Here is a 23,003-nt window from a genome sequence, read left to right as displayed (position 1 = left end):
TGATAATTCCAGATTGGCTGGAGGAGAAGATTCAACTGGATCTCAAATAGGATTTATGGATTATGGATCATAATGCAATGGGCCACAGGCCATTTCTTGCGAGGTCTATGATATATGCATCCTCTTTTCTTGCAAGATCTACAAAATATCTCATTTACTTCTACAATTTAAACAAAAACTATAACAGCAGTTACCAGGCACTGATATCTGCTCCCTCTCCCTTGATGGTAAAATTATATCCTGATTATTCCTACCTCAAAAATTCTTCTTTGGAAATGCAGACCCTTGTTCTATTAAAGCAGAATAAAAGACTGTTTAAAAAGAAAACACTAAATCATACTTGTACATCTTTTACATATTATGGACATGAGATTTGAAGAAAATTAAATTTTCTGTCATAATTTAATGATGTCAACTCATTGGATCAAGAAACACCAGCTTTTTCAAAAGTTGGATAATTAGTAGCATTATTCCACTGTTTCTTCAATTTTTATTAGAGTTTAATATTTCTTCCATAGTTATGTATTTCTGAATTTTTACATTATATTGATTGTATATCCTTTGTATTTCTCTGCATCTATGTTATACATGTACCTGTGTCTTGTACATATGCATTCCATGTATATGTACTGATGAGTTTTACTTGTATGTACGAATGCAAACAAGACAAGTCTCTACAAATGGACAATGAAATCAAATTGAATTGAATCTATATACATTTGGCATCAAAAACATATCTCCAGCAGTAACTCTTTAATGCCTTGTTTGTTTGTTTGTTTGTTATTTTGTATGTTTGTTTGTTAAATAGTGTATGTGCTTCTTTGATTACTTGCTTGCTTGTTATTTGTTTGTATTGTGTATCAAACTTCCGTAAATGGCAAGAATCGCTGACTCTTCTAATACTTGCCAACTGAAAGGAATTTGATAAAAAGCAGATTGATTCAATTGAAAAAACAAGAAGCATAACAAACACACCAGACTGCTCTTAATTTTGCGTTTTTCGTGCAGTGACAGACTGCAGGAAAACTTGATGTTCTTTCCTGTCTAGTATAAAAGAGGGTATTGCAGTGTGAGAGGCTAGCAAGGGGAGTTTGAAAGGATGCATAGTTATATTGTAACACTGGCGGGATTGCAAAACGACAGCGGAACAGTGTTATCCCTGGAGTACCATCAGAAAGTACATGCGTTGTGTTCGGGGCGAAACTCAACTCCAGATGCGTGGCGGGAACTGCCACTTCATGCATTAAAACATTAGTGCTGTAACACGATTTTGTATAATCGTTTGCTGCCTCTGCAAGAACACAGCCTGGGCACATGACCGTGCATAAAATTACGTGTATCACAAAAAAGGTGGAAACGGGGAACAGGCAACGGGATGGACAGTGAGGGGAGGGGAAGGGGGGGGGAAGGGGGAGAAAGCAGAAATCAAACATTGCACTTCGTCACGCTACCGTCACGCGGCTTGCATTCCACTGGGACAGCTGAGCAAATGAAGAGATGTAAATTCATTACTTTGAATTGCAAAGGCGCGAATTTGGCAACTTTGCTGTTTATAGTTCAAGCCTGTGGAGAAATCAAGCGCACAATTGTGTTGACCCAACACCAGCGGACCCACTTTCGTGCGATACAGTTCCTCTGTGTGCGCGGCATTAGGCGAGGTGAATCAATGCGCAAACTCGGGGAAGGGTTGGCAGCGACTTCCTTTAGAGGAGTAGAGTGATTGTAACACCTAATCACTAAAATGAGAACGCACCAAACTTCCTGTGGACCTTCTGGGGTTGGGTACCTATGGATCAAATCAATCCCGGTGCTTTGGCTGCCTCTAGCACATGATGTAGGATACATTCTTTTGTAATATTTATTTTCACACATCTTCAAAAAAACAGCATGATTTGATTGTTTTGGTGTTTGGGTTGTTTTTTTTTTTGCATAAATCAGAAAATGCAAAATGATCACTAAGCTGCAGCTATAATGTATAATCGTTTGCTGCCTCTGCAAGAACACAGCCTATTATTATTAATTATTATTAAGCCAATTATTATTAAGTCTATCGAGTCACAAAATTTTATAATATAATCTTCCTAAACTTGAATGCAATAATGGCACACACACAAACACACACACACACAGTGACATTTCATGAATGCTTCTTAAACAGCTAGATGTATCACCAGTGCAGATCAAAAACATCGATGAAAACAAAAGTAAAGTTTTAAGAGAAGGGTGATTTCAAAATTTCACAGGGCTCACAGAGAATATGAAAATGATGCTAGTCATGGACACTGAATCTGCTGCCATTGGAAAACAATGACCCAAATTCAGAAAGGTACTTTTTACTTCAAATTTATGCTTTAAATTTAGTCCATGGACCTAAACATGCATGAAACAGGCACAACTAATACATTTTGCCTATGTCAGCATGCATTCAGTAATGGATGTCTTTCGACATGATAAGTTACAGCCAACTTCATCATCAAAAATTGCTCATAAAATATTAATCCTTCTATAAAAAAAAAAGAAGTTATATTCTGGTCTTTCCTATCTTATCTTTAAGTACAAAAACTCATCTCAATGTAAAAAAGACATGATGCATTTAAAAAAAAGGGAAAATGAAGGCTGTGAAAGTTTTAAATAAGAGTCCTGAGTAAAAAAATCAACTCCCTGTACCTGTTATGCCAGACAGATATTCAATGACACCTCCGGGATTTGCTCGGGAGATATCTCGGCTTCTGATTGCCATCGATTAGCAGTCTTGTCTTTCGCCTCTATTGATTCATCACGGGCTGGCTAGGAGGTCTGAGCCATACTCAGAACCAATTACAAAATAACATGAAACAGGACAAAACAGAACACACATCCACCCACCCACACACACACACACACACACACACACACACACAAACGTACACAGATGCACACTCACTAACATTCTACACTGCAACAGGCAACCGTAATCATCATGGAAAAAAAAATCGAACGAACGCGCTAACCTAATTGGCTTCATACACCTGCAGGTAAGGAGCATGTCTATCACATCCAGAAACAGAATCTCTTCCGTTCTCCCACACTCACAAAAAAGGTACATTTATCATAAAGCTGTCTTTTCAGCTGCAATTTCACACATTAAGAATGAAACATCCCATTGACAAACCTACAATCAGGTAATATCTATACCCAAACCTGTGAGTCATTGTTTGTTGACTATATTAAAGTACATGTAGCTAAAAATGATGGCCCAGATGCAAAAAGTATTACAGTTTTGCACATGTACACATGAAATGCAGACTTGTCAAGAATAAGATATGCCCTTGATAAATCTGGAAAATGCTCAGCAAATCTCAAAAACACCAAAGCAGAAACCTCCAGCATATATTTCAAAAGTGTTTCTATCGTCTCAGTATTAGTATTCTAATTACATACACACACAAATAATTTTCGTAGAAAAACAAATCTCTAAAAGAAATCACACAGTTTAAATGGTTCTTCCCTGATATGCAACTACAAATAGCAAAAGTAAACATACACTGTAGCAAATTGCTGAAAATAGAATGAATCAATCAGTTTTCAAATTGGTGAAACGATGTGGGATCCATGTTTTTTTCTATATCAAGGTTACATCACAGGGCAGCGATGTAGCATTTTTGACTGACTACGAAATATTGTGGACTATATACCACGACAACTTGAAAGACAAACAAAGTGAAATGCATTTACTATTCAAGTCATGTTGGGCTAGTACTTTAATACATGACACACAACTGTACAATATGTCCTAAACTAGAAAAGCTCTTGAAGAGCACAGACCTCCACCAAGCAGCTCATTTCCACCCATATATGCATGCTGAAAATTGCCGAATTTCCCAATGATAAAGAAGCCCTTGTGTTTACTAATACCCTCATTAACTTTTTGCTGCATGGCGACTCAAGGCAGAGCATGCCTTCTGGTGCGCCCATATAAATCTCAAATACGCACAACTTGAACTCCCAACCATTTGCCAAAAGATAAAAATCCTTCAAATACTCATAAAAATTCCAGGATCACTACCAAAATTTAATCATCTGTCCCTTGTGTCATTATGAACTTTTCCAGTAAGTTTTATCCACATCCCTTCACAACTTCTTGAGCTATTTTGCAGAGAGACAAATAAACAACCCAACATCGACAAAATCATAACTTCGGCAGAGGTAAAAAAAAAAAAAAAGCACTATAGTAGGTATTGTCTGGTAAGGGGAGAATTTTACTGCTACATGGAAATTATGATTTGATGTGATAAATGCTATTCATGGCAAACATGCAGAATTCCTTTGGGTCATTTGCAGCACAAATCAGCAACACAGTACTTACTTCTGTCAGGCATATGAAAGAAGTCAGACTGCTGAATTCATCCAATTACTCCACAAGCATGTCTGCTAAATCAAAGATTTTGTGATTACTCTCGTCTTTCTACTTATCATCATCTCTTCCCCGGCTAAAACTCGCCGAGCCCCAAGGGAAAACCATTTATCTCCTCTTCTGCTGGCAAAAAGGTGGCTAGGTTCCATTCTCATAGGAAAATAAAAAAACAAAATGAAGGCGGGAAATGCTGGAGCAAAACAGCATCATGCTAAAATTAGAAGCCATAATGGAATCGTCTTTCGAACCAACACGACAGATCCTTTCATACTGCTCAGCAGCAGTTTGGCTTCATGATCATTCTCATGCACATTAAAAGCAAAACGTCATAGCTGCTATCAATTTGTTCATTGCTTCCTCCTCAACAATTCCTCCAAGTAATGATGAAATTGTGAATATCATCTGCTTTCATGCTTGAGGTTTTTATGCTCGCATGATCTTTGCAAACTTAAAAATTAAAAAAATGGAGGAGGGGGAGCCATTCTATAACAACAAATAAAGCACCATGTTTTCTTGAATTTCAGCAGCCAGTAAACCTGCTAGGGATATTATGCAGACTCTGTTTTATATAGCTACAATTTGGAGGGGAAAAAAAGACTGTAAAACACAGTATTTTTGCGGCATGGAATTTTTGCGAATTGGAGCCGACGGCCTTTTTCGCAGCATGAACTTTTCACGAGTTGCCTCCAACATTCAATGCGTAATGTGCAGACAAGAACTTTCTGGTGCATTTTAATTTTGCGAATTTTGGCTCTTGCAAAATTAAAATGAACGCGAACGTTCTTTGTTTCACAGTAGGCGATCAGAACGTGCATGGCACTATTGCACAACTTATGCAACATATGACATGAAAACTAGAACTCTTGGCACATAAGGTTACATGTACTATTCTAACTGCTGCCCCACCCCTAAGATATGTATATAATGTCAATAGTCAATGTGGTGTGTAGTGAGAACTGTGATTCAAATCTTAGAACAAACAAACAAACAAACTAAAAAAAGTTTTCAGCATTTGAGTGTGAAGACCACTCACAGCATGGCTTGCTTATCACTTCCAATTGATAGCAGACAGCTTCACTATCCTTTAATAGGAAGATTAAATGAGAACTTACCTGTTTGAAATTTAATCTTGATTTTATAAGTAAGTCGTAGAGAAGAGACTACATGTCTCATCGGGTGTAATATGAGATCCCGCTGGTCACGTGTGTGGCAATTTTTTAAAGCTGTACGAGACTACAGGATATATTGATAGGAAGATGAAGATGTTGAGAACTTTACCTGCATAAGGCTACGTAAGTCGCAGGGTGGGAAGAGGAGGGATGTAGTCTCTTCTCTACGACTTACTTATAAAATCAAGATTAAATTTCAAACAGGTAAGTTCTCATTTAATCTTCCTATTTTATTACGTAAGTCTCCGATCGAGACTACATGTCTCATCGGGTGTAATATGAGATTTCAAAGCCCTGTAGTCACGTACAGAACAATACATCTGTAAGCCATCAACGGCATCACTACAGACAGACATACCTGTGCACTCTGTGCAGACTGCCATTCCATATGCAGACTGAAGTTGCCAAGTCACATTTTCAGTAAAGCCTGGGCAAATTGGTTAGTATCTTGTAAGGGCTTGCAATAAAACTTGCGGAATGTCTTCTCAGCCACCCATCCAGCCCTTGAGAGGATTTCTGACACAGGCACCTCACTCCTTTGTGCTGCTGACGTAGAGGCCGCCCTTGTGGAGTGAGCACTGAAGATCTGTGTATCAACACCAGCGTCATGTAGGACAGTCTTAATCCAACGTGCAATTGTTTGCTTTGATGCACGACGGTGAGGCTTCTTATAAGCTACTAACAAATGTCTCTCCATCCCTCTTAGATTCTGTGTCCGCTGCACATACTCTTTCATATAATTCACTATGCACAATCTCCTATCTGGAGGGTACGCATTTAGTGTGACACTGAATCCCGTATTTCCAGGCTTGTTTTGTTTCAGTGTGTTCTCAAAAGAAATCTCAACAGATGATTTTTTCCACCTCATCCTGTCCAGGTGGATAACATGAAGAGACTGCACCCTTTGTGCAGAAACAAGTGCTATCAGCATAGTCAATTTCTGAGTAAGTTGCTTCAGATTAAGTGCCTTGGATGGAGACAGCTTTCTGAGGTAGTCCAATACGACTTTAACATCCCAGATAGAAGAGTAGCGAGGAGCAGGCGGCTTTAAATGAAAAACTCCTTTCATAAACCTATTTACAAGTGGGTGCGACCCAAGAGGCTGTCGTCCACCATCAACTATGAGAAACGTGGAAAGGGCACTCCTGGCTGTATTCAGGCTACTGTATCCAACTTTTTCTTTGTCTAACATATTTGTAAGAAATGCAAGGACATCACAAACTTGGACATTCAAATAATTAATGTGTCTCTCTGCACAAAATCTTTTCCATTTTCTGATGTACACCTGGTACTGTGCTTTAGTGGATCCTTTCCACGACGCAGCTATGATGTCTATTGTCCTTTGTGTGAGGCCCTGCTCTGCGTAAAGTCCCTTCCAAGCCTGCAACATAATAGAGACAAGTGATTATTCAAAGGATGTGGGGTGCCTGAAACTGGTTGACATAATAATGTCTTACTCTTTCGAATTAACATGGGTTCCTCAACCAGCATACTCTTAAGGATAGGGTACCAAACCTGTGTTGGCCAATTGGGCACCACTAAAATCCCACATGCCTCATCCTTCTGAATTTTCTGCAAGCACATTGGCACAAGATTGAATGGGGGAAAGGCATAAAACTCCCACTGACTCCAATCAACTGTGAAGGCATCTACTGCCCAGGCCTCTGGTTCAGGCCTCCAAGATATATATCGGTCTACCTGTTTATTTAGGCGGGAGGCAAACATGTCAATTTCAGGCACACCAAATCTCCTGATTATTCGTTGAAATATGCTCTTATTCAACATCCATTCTGTGCTGTCCGAGAATTTTCGAGACATGCGATCTGCTTCAATATTCAATCGCCCAGGTAGGTGAGCAGCTGTAAGCCAGATGTCCTTACTAATACACCATTCCCAAATATCAATGGCCATTTGATTACATTCAGGAGATTTTGTGCCACCCATATTGTTCAGATATGCGACAGCCGTTATGTTATCTGCTCTAACAAGTACATGATTGCTCCTTTTCTCTGAGCAAAAGGCTTTTAGCCCATGACTAACTGCTACCATTTCTAGCAGGTTAATTTTATTCTGATTTGCCTCTTTCAACTCATCACTATTCCATCTGCCACCTGTTGAAGTGCACAGATTTGTTGCCCCCCAGCCTTTACCACTGGCATCTGTGTGGATTTCCACATCTGGTTTTGCCCTCTGCATTGGGCTAAACTGTGACTCAAGGTTCCATATCCACCACTGAATTTCATGGATGCTTTCTCTTGACAAGGTCATATGCCTATCGAAATGTCCCTTGTTCCTTGCAAGGGCAAGAATCTTGTCTTTCTCTAAGGCTCTATAATAGAGAGGGCCATATTGTACTGCTGGGAATGATGCCACTAGTTGTCCAATAACCTTTGCAACTGTTCTGATAACAGGTTTCTCAGTAGCCAACAGTTCTTTACAAGACTGCTTTATGTTCTCCTGTTTTTCTTTTGGAAGCCTAACACTCATATCCAGAGTGTTCAGATTGAAACCCAGAAAGGTAATCTCATGAGTAGGCTCTAAAACTGATTTTTCAGGGTGAACAATAAACCCCAAATTTGATAGCAACTTAGTAGTTGCGCTCACTGCTGCCTGCATTTCCTCGGCAGTTTTTGCAATGATAAGTGTATCATCTAGATATGCAATTACAATGTGGCCCTGCTCCCTGAGCGTTGCCAAAACAGGCTTTAGCAGTTTTGTAAAGAGCCTTGGTGCTGAACTAAGCCCATTGGGAAGTGCTTGAAATTGCCATAACCTTCCCTGCCATGTAAATCTCAGGAATTTTCGAGAATCTGGGTGGATAGGAACCGTGAAGTATGCGTCTCGGAGGTCGACTGAAGCTAAATAATCTCCCGGAGAAATAAGCGGTAGAGCTGTCTTGATATTATCCATCTTAAAATGCTGATACAAAATACTCTTGTTTAATTCTGTCAAATCCAAGATGACCCTGAGGCCGCCATTCTTCTTTGGCCTTGTGAAAATATTTGATATGAATTCCCCTTCTACATGTTCACATGCTTCTATGACATTTTTCTCAACCAGCTTGTTGATTTCTTCCTGAATCGAGGCCATTTCCTCAGAATTTCTTTTGAATTCATGAAGGGGTTTTTCCCTACAAGGGGGATATTTAGCTGGGTCAAATTCAAGCTTGTAGCCCTGTACAGCTTGCAAAATATATGTATCAGATGTAAGCTCTCCCCAGTTGTGCATATGTAGCTTCAGTCGACCTCCGACTGCAATATCATTGACATTAGATGTTATTGTCTCCCTTACCTCATCACTGTTTGGGAGTTGCTCTATTTCATCCTGCCCTGCCCTTGGCCGAGCTTCCGGTACTGTGGGGCTTGGCGTCCCTCTCGAGACGCTGTCGGGGTAAACGTATGGGGAGCTTGTGGGGTCCTCTTCCTCCACTGGTTTCGTTGGCCTAAAAAAGGCCTAGATGTGCTCCCTGACGAATCCGCGTAGGATGTCCGCGACACCCAACCAGCTTCCTTGTATCTGCGTTGAGACCCTTGGCTTGGGTAGGGGTGATAGGCCGGCTTGGGTCTTTTAAACCCGCCTCTCATCACTCCGGCCGCCGCTTTGTGCTGGTCTTGCAAGTCCTTTACTTGCTTGCCCAAGTCATCCCCAAAGAGATACTTGGTTACAGGGTTTGTTGGTTTGCAGAGATGAGTAAATTTCGCGTTCAGATCCGGCTTGATCAATTCTTTACGAAGAGCATTCATCTCAAAGTTTGCGTTACACAACAAAGCTAGAACGTCTTGCTGTTCGGGAGATATGTTGCTTGGATCGAGCAGGCTGACGTAAGCCGAGATACCTCTTGTTAGGGATTTTTGGACCCTCTGAAGTTTCACATCCTTCGTACGAACAGGGGCAGAGAGGTTGTCCCAGATCGTCTGATTCACTTTCGGGGTGTCGATCCCTCGACAGTTCGACGGCACTGGGTATTTGCTACTTGTCTCATCGAGCACTTTCTCTTCCAGATGATGGCTCATCAAGTAGTTGACAGAGCTTGCTAGCTCCTCATCAAGAGGCTGTCCAATATCTGATGCCACCGCAAATTTAGCAGCAAAAGCTGGTACTGTCTGTGCTTCTGCCCTATCCACGCACGACTCCAGCTCTGAGCTATGCCCTGCACTCAAGGCATGCACCATGTCATCATCCTCAACATCCATTTCTTCTGTATGTGCCAAGTCATAATCTGCACTAACGCTAGAAGTTGAAGCAGAGGCTGAATCACTTCCACTGCGATCAAGATGTCGGTCTGGCTGTGCATGTCCCATGCCTGCCACCCCTTCCCTTTTACTGGGAAGAGCCTCCATGAACTGACAGAGCAAGCCTTCGAGTCTATCAAGACGACTGTTTACGGTCCCAAAGTTATCATTTGTCAACTTTGACGAGTTGGATTTCGTAGCAATCCGAGGCCGAGTCGCCGCTACCGCCGCGCGGTCGCCAGCCTCCATCACCGCCGGTACTCCCCGTCCACGGCCCGTGTTGGCAGCCGTACCTTTCGCTGCCGCTGCGCGGTCAGCTTGGCTAGCACTCACCGCCTGTTGTGACTCCATTGCTGCTCTGTTTTCGCCCGAAGATTCTGCCGCTGCGCGGTCAGTTTTCTTCTCTTTGTTTTCTTTTTCCGCGGCCACGCCAGCGGATCTTCTATCCTTCTGTTCTTTCATTATTCTGATAAGTCCGAAAGGAAGAATTTCCGCGAAATTCTTGAATATTCGAGGGTTGTGAAAAATCCTTTTCACACACACAAAACGCGCCAACGAATTGCCACACACGTGACCAGCGGGATCTCATATTACACCCGATGAGACATGTAGTCTCGATCGGAGACTTACGTAATAAAATATCTCCTCTAAACAACAAGAAAATTTAAAACAGACAAACAGAAAAGTATGAATGCAGAAGGATTGGTCTTTATTCTCTTCCAGTAGAGCCCTGAATGAAAATATCTCCACCTGAGTCCAAATTGGAACAAATGGGTCGGCAAATGGAACAAGCATTTGCAATCAATATCAAGCCATGCAGTGAAGACAAAAAAAAAAAATCCCTCAAAATATTCACAGAAAATTACTTCTCTTCTCCAGCAGCAAATTAACGCTGCATCTATATATACATACATATGTGTGTGTATGTGTGTGTGTGTTTGTGTGTGTGTGTGTGTGTTTATGTGTGTACAGTACTGAGTATATGTGCAAACTATGAAAGTTTCTGTCACAACATGTACTGAAGTTCTAAAATGCTTTACATGTTCCCACAAGCTTGTAGCCACGAAGAGGAGGATGGAGTATTTTAATTGATATGAATTCTAATAAATGAAATAAAGTGAAAGAATATTTGTGTTTAGAAATCATATGATGATATAAGTTTGGAAAGTAGCATGGTCATGTCTTTGAAGTTGGTAAAATGCCAGTTTCCTACACCTCATAATGAATGAAATACCAAAGTTTTTCAAACATGTCATCTTAAAATACCAGCTACTATTACTTTCATATCTAATGAAGATAGCAGTTCTAATCTAGATACTGTAAAAGTAGTTTCTTTCACATACAGATACTTTCGCGGTTTCCATCATTCGGTGCCGACTTTTTCGTGTGCGTTTAGATTTGCGGTCGGGAAAATCTGTGAATTCACAGTCGGCAAAAACTGTTTTATTTTGCACATGAAAGCCCAAACTATAATCCAATTATTCTTTTATTTCTTAAATAGAAATTAAAATTAAAGGCAGGCTTACCTGAAATCCCGTCTCTTGAGTACTTTATAACATGCCTGTACCTACATTATAGCGTTGTAACAAGCAGCGAGTTCAAAACATTTTCGCGTGATGTTAAATTCGCGGTTCAACCTCAAAGCACGAAAAGCGCGAAAATAAAACCACCGCGAAAGAAACCACTTTTACAGTATATGGAATCTCACATTATAGGCACTGTGTATGAAAGATGTCAAGTTGGAAACTAATCAATCAAAACAGCCATTAAAAAAAAATCAAAATGTGCCTCTGCCAACTTTTTTATTGACACTTGGAAAGGCAGTAAGATGCACAGTTTTTAAGAACTTTAAGGAATTAAAGTCAAACCTGGAAACTTTAAATCTGTCTAAATTATCTCTATCATATATAAATTCATTTTCAACTCAACTCAAAATTCTTATTCCCATGATATCAGCAACTATGCCAAACCTGAAGAAGGCCAAAGCATGCAATATGTTTATTTTTATTTTTCAATACAGGAAGTAATAACAAAGGTAAGAACATATCTTCCTATAATGCCAGGCTAGATATAAGTTTGATACACATACAACAATGTACAAAGCTCATTTAAACATGTTGTAGATTTTCCATCGTCCTCAAGAAGAGAAAATGTGTTGAAATTAATGTCTTACAAACCCTCAGAATTACAGGAAAGCGTAATACCACTTTTACAAAGTCACTTGGGGGATCACACCGGAGATTCAACATGGAATCAAAAGTGGAACACCTAAAAAAAAAATCCTTCAAGTTTATAGTAAATGAGCTCCTGGTCGAATTTCTCTTGTCCGCTCTTCTACAAGGAAAGTGTGTGTTATGGCACAAGCATAAAACGTCCCGCAAGGCATTTCTTGCATACTGGTCTTTGCTTTTCACTGGAGAGTGTACCCACAATGCCTTTCACACTACAGCGTCACCCGGGAGTTCCCAGGGACACTCCAGAGTCTAACAGGGATGTTTCGAGGGTAAAATCTCTGAAAAGTCACCCGACATTTCACCCAGGATTTCACCGGCGAGATCTTTCATACTACGAGAATTCTGTGTTCACTTGGGTGCACCCGGGTAAAATTAGCTGAGCGTGAAAGGGGTGTTAGACCAAATGCAATATTCAACACCATGCATAACTCAAATGTTCAACTTAAGTGGATGGTTGGGACATTTGCACAGCTTGTAACCTTAACCCGTTGAGGAAGAGTCCCGAGTATACTTGGGCAGGTGTCTATGGGAAATGTGTGTTGTAGCAAAATCTGTACATCCTCAACAGGTTAAATGTGACCCAGCACCTCAAAACGAACATAAAGTCGCACACACTGATTTTGCATGAGGACTGAAAATAGGTGAAATGGGTCAACCTAGCCGAACTTGATTTTTTCATATTTTCTAAGAGAGCGGGTCTTCTTTTACATTATGCTAAAATTTGGTATCATAAAACGGACAGGAAAGTGTGTTTTTTTAGCAGTTTATCTCGAACATTTTTGGTAGAATAGTGTGATTAGGTGTGTCTTTAGAATCCTTTTTTTCATTTCTGAAAAACTTTGTCCACACTCTTCACTTTCAACTCTAATAACTTTTGAAAGGATAGTGCTACTGCTTTGAAAGTTAGCATTGACTATGAACAAAATGTGTTAATGAGGCATGCTAAATTTCAGTTTAATCTGATAATTCCTTCATTGTTGTTACTCTGGTGGTTTACTTCCTGTTTTTTGTCCCATTCATCGCACAGCCAGCACGGTTTGGTAAAGATTAAGCGCTTGAATAGACACTATACTTCAGAGCCTCTTTTCTCAGTTCGCACACTTCCTGAGTTTGTGCTTTCTTTCCAATATTTAGATAGGTTAGGAGAGTCCATTTGATTTGAGTTATACATCATTTAAAAGCTTAAAGTCTGCTCTTTCAGAATATGGTCTTAACTAAAAATTCATGTTTGGCGACTTTTTGTTTGTTTTGAGGTGCATTGTCACAAATGTTTACAAGATTAATCCTTGTTCAACAACCTATTCAAAATGTCCTTGACATCAAACACTTCTACGTGGCACGGACATCACATACTGCTCTGCATACAAGATACATGTCGTCAGCTTTAGAACCAGGAGGGCGCTACTGCATGCTTATATTTGAGCATAAATAAAACAAAACAATCAATTTTCATGAGATAAAAAGTATACTTAATCAAAAGTGGGTAGATTTATAAGCATTGATCCAAATATCAAGTAAAATAGTGCCCTTATGGTTTTTATTTATAATATCTTAATCAAAATGAAAATAACGTAAAATTGACACAATGATGTGACAGAGATCAAGCTCTACAATGTAATACACATACAATAAACATTGTAACTCAACACCCCGCGAAATTGCGATAGCACGTACCTTATGGTTCTCAGCCAACTATGTTGTGTGTTGTTTGATACATGTTGTTTCTTGGTGATAAGTTTACTTTTCTGTTCATTTCTTTGTTTTGAGTTGGGTTTTTTGTTTGTTTGTTTGTTTGTTTGTTTGTTTGTTTGTTTGTTTGTTTGTTTGTTTGCTTGTTTGCTTGCTTGTTTAGCTGTGTTGTTGTGTCCAATGCAATTAAAAAGATTCAAACTAGTAAGTACCTGATCTTGACCCCTTCCTGGATCTGGACTGGCCTGAGCTGGATGTCCACCATTTGGTCTTCGGTGTCATTGATCCCAAAGCATTGGAACGCAGTGTGACAGTTATCCTGAGGGGTCAGGGGGATGAGAGAGAAAGGATGAAGATGGTGAAAAAGACATATTTGAGTTATCCATAATGGTATAAAACTTGAAAGTGTTGGTCTCACCAAAAACAAGAAAAAAATTGAACTCCATACACTTTATTATGCATTCACAATCCACTGGCATGACATGGACAATGTGAAACACATGACTACAAAAGTAGCTCTCTTTTGCAAGCCCTCGTAACACTCAAACATTTGGGGCACACAGTAAAACACAAAATTGCAAATTTTGTTTAGAGAGAGAAAAAAAAATGTTCAGTGCATTGTTTTTTGAGCAAACTTTCTGATTTCCAACAAAAATGTAGTTGTTGGCATTGATTGGGGGAAAAATGAACACCATTGCAGACACTCAATTATGCATTCATGACCCCCTGGCATGACATGGACAATGTGAAACACAATGACTACAAAAAAATTAGCTCTCTTTAACAAGCCCTCCCAATATTAAGAGATTTGGGGCACAGTGAAACACAATTGCAAATTACATTTCGAGAAACAAAAACAAAATGTTCAGTGGATTCCTCTCAGAACGGACTCTCTGATTTCCAACAAAAACATAGTTGTTGGTATTGACTGAATAACCTGAAATGGAATTCATGCAAATGAAAGAGCTATTTTTAAAAAATGGGTCCATTTAAGCATCTGTAAATCCTCATGGACCATCTTCCAGACACTCACAAAGAGAATGCAAGGCAACAATGTACTTGTGGCGAATTTGCCGAAAATTGCTTGTTTCCCACACCAATCATTGTAAGCTTTGTGTACAAGGAGTGAGAAAACTCGGAAAGGTTTACAAAAAAAAAAGAAATAAAAATAAAGGATAAAATAGGTATGTGGTACATTGTGCTCGCAATCTATCTTGAATTATATCTTGAGTCGGTGTTAACATGAAGATGGATCATTCTCACCTTGCGGCATGGCGGCAATCTATTAACTCTCAAGCTCGCTTATTAGTCAACGACAAAGTAAATGCCATCAATCATACTGTTTGCCGCTAAGTACGTGTACGTCCACCGCTGCGGGGCTCGGGTCCGCCAACAAGTCGGACAAGCTTAATCTGCACCTTGAGAACGTCGAGTATATGCTCCTGATGCAAATCTTCATCCACTCAACAAGCATTCAACCCCCCATCCACTTCCCCACCCATCCCCCCCCCCCCCCTTCCCGGCGGACATGTTTCCACTTGTGACATGTAGACCCAAATTCTCTGACAGCACCATGAATACATTGTAACAGTACCACTCTATCGAGAAAAAAAAAATTATGCTACAATTTGGGGGTTTGTATGTAGTTCTGTCCAATTATGCATATATTTTTTTTCAATATCAAGTGCGCAGTGGATGAAAATCAAAATATCCTGCAGAGGCAAGGAAATCAAGTCATAAATACAAAGAAAGAAACTGTAGAACTCTTTACAGATTATAAGCCTAAAAGGCATGTCAAATGTATGAGGACGTCATTCGGGACATTCTGATTCATTTGCACTGTAATAAAGGGGGGGGGGGGGAATCGTAAGATATTTGTCATACATGTGTATTGTATACAGAAATTCTCTTCATGAATTTCATCAAATTCTCAACTTTTCCACTCGTTTCCGTACAAAGTTGAATTACAATGTAATCTATTTCTTTAGGCCATTGCGAAGTTACAATGAAAGCTTTGGAGGATGATGTAGCAATATTCTACTTTAAATAGTGCATCAGTAAGAATATAAAGTTTATCATAATGAAGCAAGGATTAAGTTCCATCTGCTACCTTGGAAATGTTGGCAGGAGAAAAATACTACACAAAATTGAAAAGAAAAAACATTTAATAATTCACATGCACAACACTGCTTGGGGAATAGCAGATGATGAAAATAATTACAACTATTGCTGAATTCATTTTCCAATGCCAGATGAAATGTTTGTACTAGACAACAGCATGGCAAGAGGAAGAGTTTCGTCGACAAACTTGAAGCAACAGTTTGTTTGTGCAATCGCCCCTCGGTGTAAAAGCATCTTGGGAATACGATGAGAGGAAGCCCATAGAGCCCTAGAGCAGTGCAGTGACAACTTGAAGCCCCCCTAACAAGGGCCAATCAAAATCTCTCGCGGGACTCTTGTTTTCCCAGAGCAGTTAAGCAAAATAAGCCTCACGAGGAGCACTGGTCGCGAAGGAGCCTCCTTGCGTCGTAATTACGGACGGCGGTGATTTAGAGCCAACAGCCACTTACACACACAAAAAAAAGAAGAAGAAAGAAGTACGTCTTCACATCACGCCTCTGGTTTACATCTGTCGGTGCCTAACCAACGCAATACCAACACTTTGAGAGGACACTCAATTTAATCTCACGGGTTTTTACGAATTCAAATGGTTGGATGCTCATTTATTCAAGTGCAAGTAGGCACAGTCCATTGAACATCGTATGCCTCCTTCCCAACTTTAATAGATCAATGTAAGTTCTAGGGAATCTTGGTGCAGTGTATTACAGCAAGTTAGTGATTTTTTTTTTTTTTTTTTTTTTTGGGGGGGGGTGTCAGTTTGTACCTTAACTATCAAAGATAGATTTTCTAGTATTCTTCACAAATGTTAAATGGGGTTTTCCCCTACTTTGTTTGTATGTGTGTAGGAGCATCTTTGTGAAATGGGTTCAGGAAACAAAACCTTTGACATTTCCATACAGCAAATATTGGCAATTATATGCAATGTACATGTAAGATTCAGTGTCCATGTGGTAAAAGTTGTATGATGCAATGACATGAAGGAGGGCAAGAAGAGAAGAATTTCCATGAAACTGAAAGTAGATAGTACTTCCTTGGTAGATATTTTACTGATTTGAGCACAGGCCAGGGGAGATGCAGTTAAGGTCTCCATTAAAGATATGCTCATTTACGCTCACAACTCAAGACAGTGAGATAAAGACATTCATAAAATTCATATTTTTTATATTCATGATGAGATTCAAAGGCGGTTGCCAACATTACCGTGAATGCATGTTAAAAAACTAGAAAAGCACTTGTAGAGTGCGGACCTCCGCAGACCTCTGCAGACCTCTGCCACGCAGCTCATTTCCACCAATCATTATACATGCATGCTGAAAATAGCATGATTTCTCAATATAAAAGCCTTTTGTTTACGTCATCAGCTTCCAGCTACGCGGCACCTCGCCAGAGCAGAGTGCGCACTTTAATGTGTATATATATATGCAAACCTCAAATACGCGCAGCTTGAAGTCCTACGTTCATTAAATGACCCTATTTGCAAAATGACAAAAAAAATCCTTCAAAGATCCACAAAAATTCCTGGATCACTACCAAAATTGAATCATCTCTTCCTTGTGTCATTATCAACTTTCCCTGCAGGTTTCGTTCAAATGCGTTCACAACTTTTTAAGTTATTTTGTAAATAGAAAAACTAACACTGATGACCACTTTCGTCCTTCCTTGGTGGAGGTAAAAATACCCTTCAATAGTGTAACAGAAGCATGTTATTAATCATATCACAGTGAAATGCTTTACTCCATAGCTTTGTGTCAACTAATCTTAGAAACTAATCACAATTGAGATGCTCTATTACAGTACGATCTCTCCTATCCAAACATGTCGGGACCAGCGCACATCCGGATAAGGAATTTAACTGGATATGGGAGACTCGATCAATGTTTAATACACACAGCTGCCTACCCAATGGTAATTATATGTTACCTATTGCAGGTAGCGTACACTGCGGTGATTTGGGGGTAGTGAATGTGTGAATGCATGTTATTTAGATGAAATTAGATGTGAACGTATCATGTTAATTATGTTGGGTATAAGATGTAATTCTTATGAGTTTGTGTAGGAATTTCATTTGAGTTTGAAATCCCCCTTTTTCCCGTAATTATTAGATTGAAAGAAAAAAAAAAACACGCCGAGATCGCATCCAGAGAATAGAGAGATCCGAATAAAGGGAGGCCGGATAGGAGAGGTCGGACTGTATTCTGAAAGGATAAAAACATCTAGACATCTTGTGTTCATGTGTGATAATGGGCATGAAGGCATTTATAAAGGAGACTGAAACACAAAAGGTAATACCAAAGAATATTTGGTGTGCACAGTCAACATGAAATCATGTGCCTCCAAATGGCACAGAATAAAAATGCATACTAGTCTGTGAGCCTAGAGTATCACTTGCATCTCGGACAAAATCGAAAAGTAGGCTATGATTGATGTGCCTCTGTATGCCCAATGGATTCAGGCCAAATCAATTGAAGACGGTGAGTTGGTGAGAATCCACCGTGTGTTAGATTTGCCTCAGGATCTCTTTCTTCTGCGCTTTCTTCACTGGTTAAAATCTGTTTTTGTGCCGTTACCTATGTCCTCTCGGCCCAAGGGAGGTAACAAAGTGGGGTGGGGCGGTAAATTTGTACTCAATAACATGATACACTTGGGAAGCTAACAGGGATTTTGTAAAAATGTATAAATGAATAAGAACATACTTGTATAAAAGGTGGGGTATTGAAAAAGCAGGCTGAAAAACAGGGAAGGCACACACGATATTCGAGATGAAACAATTCAGGACGATGGTGCATGAAGCAACGAGCTGGGAAAGACATCATAATTACACTCATTACCGTCAATCTACTCTCCAGGCCACATGAATTCATGTATAACTTCAATTGTTTCTGACAGTTCCTCCACTCCCCATCTGAAGATGCCATTAATGATGCCATCTTTGCAGGGGGGGGGGAGGAGGAGGAGGGAGGGGACTGCGACGAGATGAACAGTTTCTTCCAAGTGTTTCACAAGATAACAAGAAAACTTCACTTGAGAGATCAATGTAAGACTGCAGCGATGTTCAGATAACATTTTTCCCTCACACACACAATCCCAGTGGCTGACTTTTTTTTCCACTTGCATTCTAAAAAGCATCATCATCTACTGTATATGCTACATATTTCGCGGGGGTTTTATTTTCGCGAATTTCGCGAGTCGGGAGCTATTCGCAAATTTAACAACACGCGAAAATATTACCTTCCAAAATGAATCCCTTGCCTTGATGATACGAAAATTTCAGTACTAGTAGTATACCATGTCATGGCTTACCGAACAGACCATATACTATAGTACTGTACTGGCTAAGTTTGTTTACGTACATATAGCACGTCCACATCTACTTTACGAATACTGTAGAGAGCCAATCCATTATCGCAAGGGGACCACTCGTCAGAAATCTAGCGCGATGAACTTAACCACTTAAAAAATGTTGAATTCTAACTTACTAGTTAGCAGAGTTTGGTAAGTTTTTTTCATGCAGTGTATAACTAGTATCATTCTTATTTGCTAGTAAGTTGAAAATTCACACTTTCTTTGCCACTTCATATTTTCTCTGGTCCCCCAATCGCAAATTTAACCACTCGCGAAAATGTGTGACAGCGGCAATTCGCGAAAATTTATGTACGCGAAAATTATAGCGTATACAGTAAATGATGCTTTCACACTGTCAGACGAGTAACAGCTCACCAACATCTCTTGCGAGAGCCTATGAATTACGCTGTCAACATTGTGTGATATCTCGTGTAGCATGCACAGTCCCTCTTGGTCTTTGAGTGTAAATGGTAATGCTGAGCCGCATGCAGGTTTGGAGCACCAATTATATCTTATAACTATTGCAGAAAAAGATAATTCTCATAACTTTTTACAGAATTGTTTTAAGTCGTGAAGTCACCTGAATATATTTAAATCTTTTCTGTTAAAGTGGTGACATCTGTAGCTATAACTTGGTCACTTCCACTCCCATGAGCATCTTTGCTAGATAGCATAAGTGCTTTTTAAGAGTCCACTATCATTCATTATTATTTCTTATTTCAGGGTCCTGTTTCATACAACTTGTTATCAGTGACAACTGCCACATTTCTGTGACAAATTTGCTCTTAGCAAATCAGATGCAAGGATTTCCGTAGCTTAAAACAACTATGACAACTTGTCACTGATAACAAGTTTTATGAAACGGGGCCCTGATATCCCTGTGTTGTCACTTCACATAGCAGTCAAAAAGACTAGCTAATTAACACATTAAAAACTAACAAAAAATGGACGATATTCCGAGTTTTGTGAACACAAGCTTCATTCAATTGCCAGTGCATTACTTTTATGCCAATAATTGGGGGACATGTTTGTGATGGGGTACAAGTCACTGATTACATTGTACAGCACAGCACGAGGAAATTATCTAGATCACTTTCGACAATGTACTTACTTCTTGCGATGCTGTCAAAAGCAGTGACCTGTGGAGCTAGTCTCAGAGCTACAAATTTTCAAGGGACGTCTCAGTGTCGTCTGCATTTAATATGGACTTCATTCTTGCTGTTCCCCTGTGGGGGGGGGGGGGGGGAGGGGGGGTTGGTTGCATGCCACGGTGTGGCTGCACAGTCTCTATCCCCCAGGCTGGTACAGTAGTCCGTGCATAACTTGCCCGAAATTTGGTCGGATCGGTGACTGCATCATGTTATTCATAGGGTGCGCTGAGCATGCACGAACATAAATTGTCACTTTTTCCTCTTTCATTTCAAATGTGATTCAACATCTAGGTCACCCTGCTTCTTTGGCATTTACAACAAAGTGGACATAGCCAAAACACACACATCTACTGTTCAGTATATCATACAGTTGCTCATGCATACTGAGCTTCAGTGTGTGTGTGGGGGGGGGGGGGGGATGACATTGCAAGCTTTGAGCTGATTGCATTTTTTTTTTATCCCAATGATGCTGCCAAGATGAACTGATAGAAAATACATAAAATGTATTTATTCATTCCGTACGAGAATTATCAATCATGATGAATGAGCTCTAAACAAAACATCACAAATCAAACAGTCTTTCATAGTTTGATACTATCCCAAGATTCAATGCAGGGTAATCTTCGAGAAACTGTAACATCAACACAGCTTTCTGGTGCCAAGAAATCTATGCGGTGTAATCAGTGTGTAACAATCATGATTAGCGCAGACACTTGATCGATGGCTTCCATAGGGAAGGCTGATCCCTGACAGTAATTATCTTCCTTTGACAACCTATACATTATACGATGGAAACCTGGAACTGTGGCTATTTCAGTCTCCAAAAAGAATAATACATACTTTATATTGTTCTGAGATGTTAAAGAGGAGACTTTGTACTTCTCTTTCATGATAAAGAAGAAGAACAAGAACAACAAGATGAAGAAGAAGAAGACAAAAAAGAGGAACAAACCCAGTCCAATGTTGATTTACATCCTGTTTACTTAATATGAAAACATGTCATCCGAGATATCATTTGGTGGATGGCCTGTTGACATTATTTGTACAAATTACTAAGAACTATACAATCCTATCCCTTTTATTTCTACCGTGGTATCTTTCATGTCCACTGAAGTTGCTAATACACGGAAATAATCACATAAATTCTAGTAAAACACCAATCAGTACTTAAACCAATTCTGTCTTGTCTATATCATCCTGATGTTAGGATCTTCAGAGACTAAACATTAAAGGACAAGTTCACCTTCATAAACATAAGGATTGAGAGAATGTAGCAATATCAGTATAACACATCATTGAAAGTTTGAGGAAAATCGGACAATCCGTTCCAAAGTTATGAATTTTTGAAGTTTTTGTGCAGTAACCGCTGGATGAGAAGACTACTGCAGTGTATGAATAACTTAGATGTCACATGCATACAACAATATAAGGAAAATATAAAGAGAATTTCACAAAATTTCATCTTTTGAAAAAAGTACACATTCCCTTGACTCGTTACCGACATATGTTATGGGTAATATTATTCCCCCTGCCTTTAGAAAGAGGCAAGTCAAGTGCTCTTTTATTATGCGAAAAAAGTGAAAATATGTTGAATTTTCTTTACATTTTCTTTATACTGTTGTACGCATACTCACAAGCTGTAGTAGTCTCCTCATCCAGCGATTCCAACACAAAAATTTTAAGAATTCATAACTTTTGCATTGATTGTCCAATTTTCCTCAAACTTTCACTGATGCGTTCTACTAATATAGCTGCATTCTCTCAATCCTTATGTTTATGAAGGTGAACTTGTCCTTTAATGAGTGTGTGGCCAGTCAACACTGTCACAAAATTACAATCACAATCAATTTGACAGTCCCACAGTTCTAACAGTTACATAATAAGCAGATAAATCCGTCTGGGGACTCATCCATAACTCCTGGGCAGGCAATATTGTATGTATGTGTTTCCCTCCTAAGTAACTGCTTAAATGGCATGTTTTGTGCAGTTCATCAGCTCCAAAACCTCCAAATTTCCCTCAAGTACTTTCAGATGAAGATACTGACACTATTGATATACTTGTTTACAACTCTCGATAGCTGGAGATACTCAGCTCTTGACGACCACAACATTTGATTTTCTCTCTCTCTACCCCGTTTACCTGCGTCATTTGAGACATTACACGGCCTGTGGCTAAATGACATGTTATTGGCTGTTGATAGCGGTCCCTGAAACCAATAACAGGTGGTTTGTTGTAAAAGAATGTTGATAACGTGTGTGATGAAACATGAAACCTCGCGGTCAGATGTTGCAGCCGCTTGACGTAAAGAAAGACAGCCAGCGAAATAACCAAGCTTCTCTTCACATGTGACATGAGGACTACCGTAGCTTCTCTAAAGGGCTTTTTACACAAGTAAATTTTTGCTTAGTCCCGTACCAACGGTGGGGCTAAGGGGGGGCCTTAGCCCCACCGTTGGTACGGGACTATCCTTAGCCCACTTTCTGTTTACACTCGTTTTTGCCAAAGTGGGCTAGCCCCACCGATAATCCCGTACTATCTGGCCCTGCAAAATAGCAGGGTTAGCAACGCAATTGCGGTGCCAAGCAAGTGAGTGTAAACAGAACGAAAAAATAATCCGGGGCTAAGCGACGGAGACGAAGTCCGACCCCCACTGACCAATCAGAAACGAGGT

The 23,003-nt window shown here is 39.8% G+C and overlaps 2 protein-coding genes across 3 annotated transcripts in view; both read right to left on the bottom strand.

Moving 5' to 3' along the window:
- Positions 1 to 14,032, bottom strand: part of LOC139740987 (uncharacterized) — a 141,090-nt gene extending 127,058 nt beyond the window's left edge. For both annotated transcript variants that reach the window (XM_071651571.1, XM_071651572.1), the window contains exon 1: positions 13,930 to 14,032. In XM_071651571.1, the coding sequence (XP_071507672.1) occupies positions 13,930 to 13,982 (53 nt within the window). In that variant the 5' untranslated portion in view covers positions 13,983 to 14,032. The remainder of the gene's footprint in view (positions 1 to 13,929) is intronic.
- On the bottom strand, positions 5,514 to 10,415 carry LOC139740986 (uncharacterized). Its single transcript, XM_071651570.1, has one exon. It carries the CDS (start codon positions 10,254 to 10,256, stop codon positions 8,877 to 8,879), a length of 1,380 nt encoding a protein of 459 aa, XP_071507671.1. The 5' UTR covers positions 10,257 to 10,415; the 3' UTR covers positions 5,514 to 8,876.
- Positions 14,033 to 23,003: the final 8,971 nt, after the last annotated feature.

The sequence above is a fragment of the Diadema antillarum genome, unplaced genomic scaffold (assembly GCF_040938485.1).
Source record: "Diadema antillarum isolate AM-2024a unplaced genomic scaffold, OU_Dant_1.0 seq00000894_RagTag, whole genome shotgun sequence".
Classification (NCBI taxonomy): Eukaryota; Metazoa; Echinodermata; class Echinoidea; order Diadematoida; family Diadematidae; genus Diadema; species Diadema antillarum.
The sequence above is the reverse complement of the archived record's forward strand: the minus strand, read 5'-3'. Positions and strand labels throughout refer to the sequence as shown.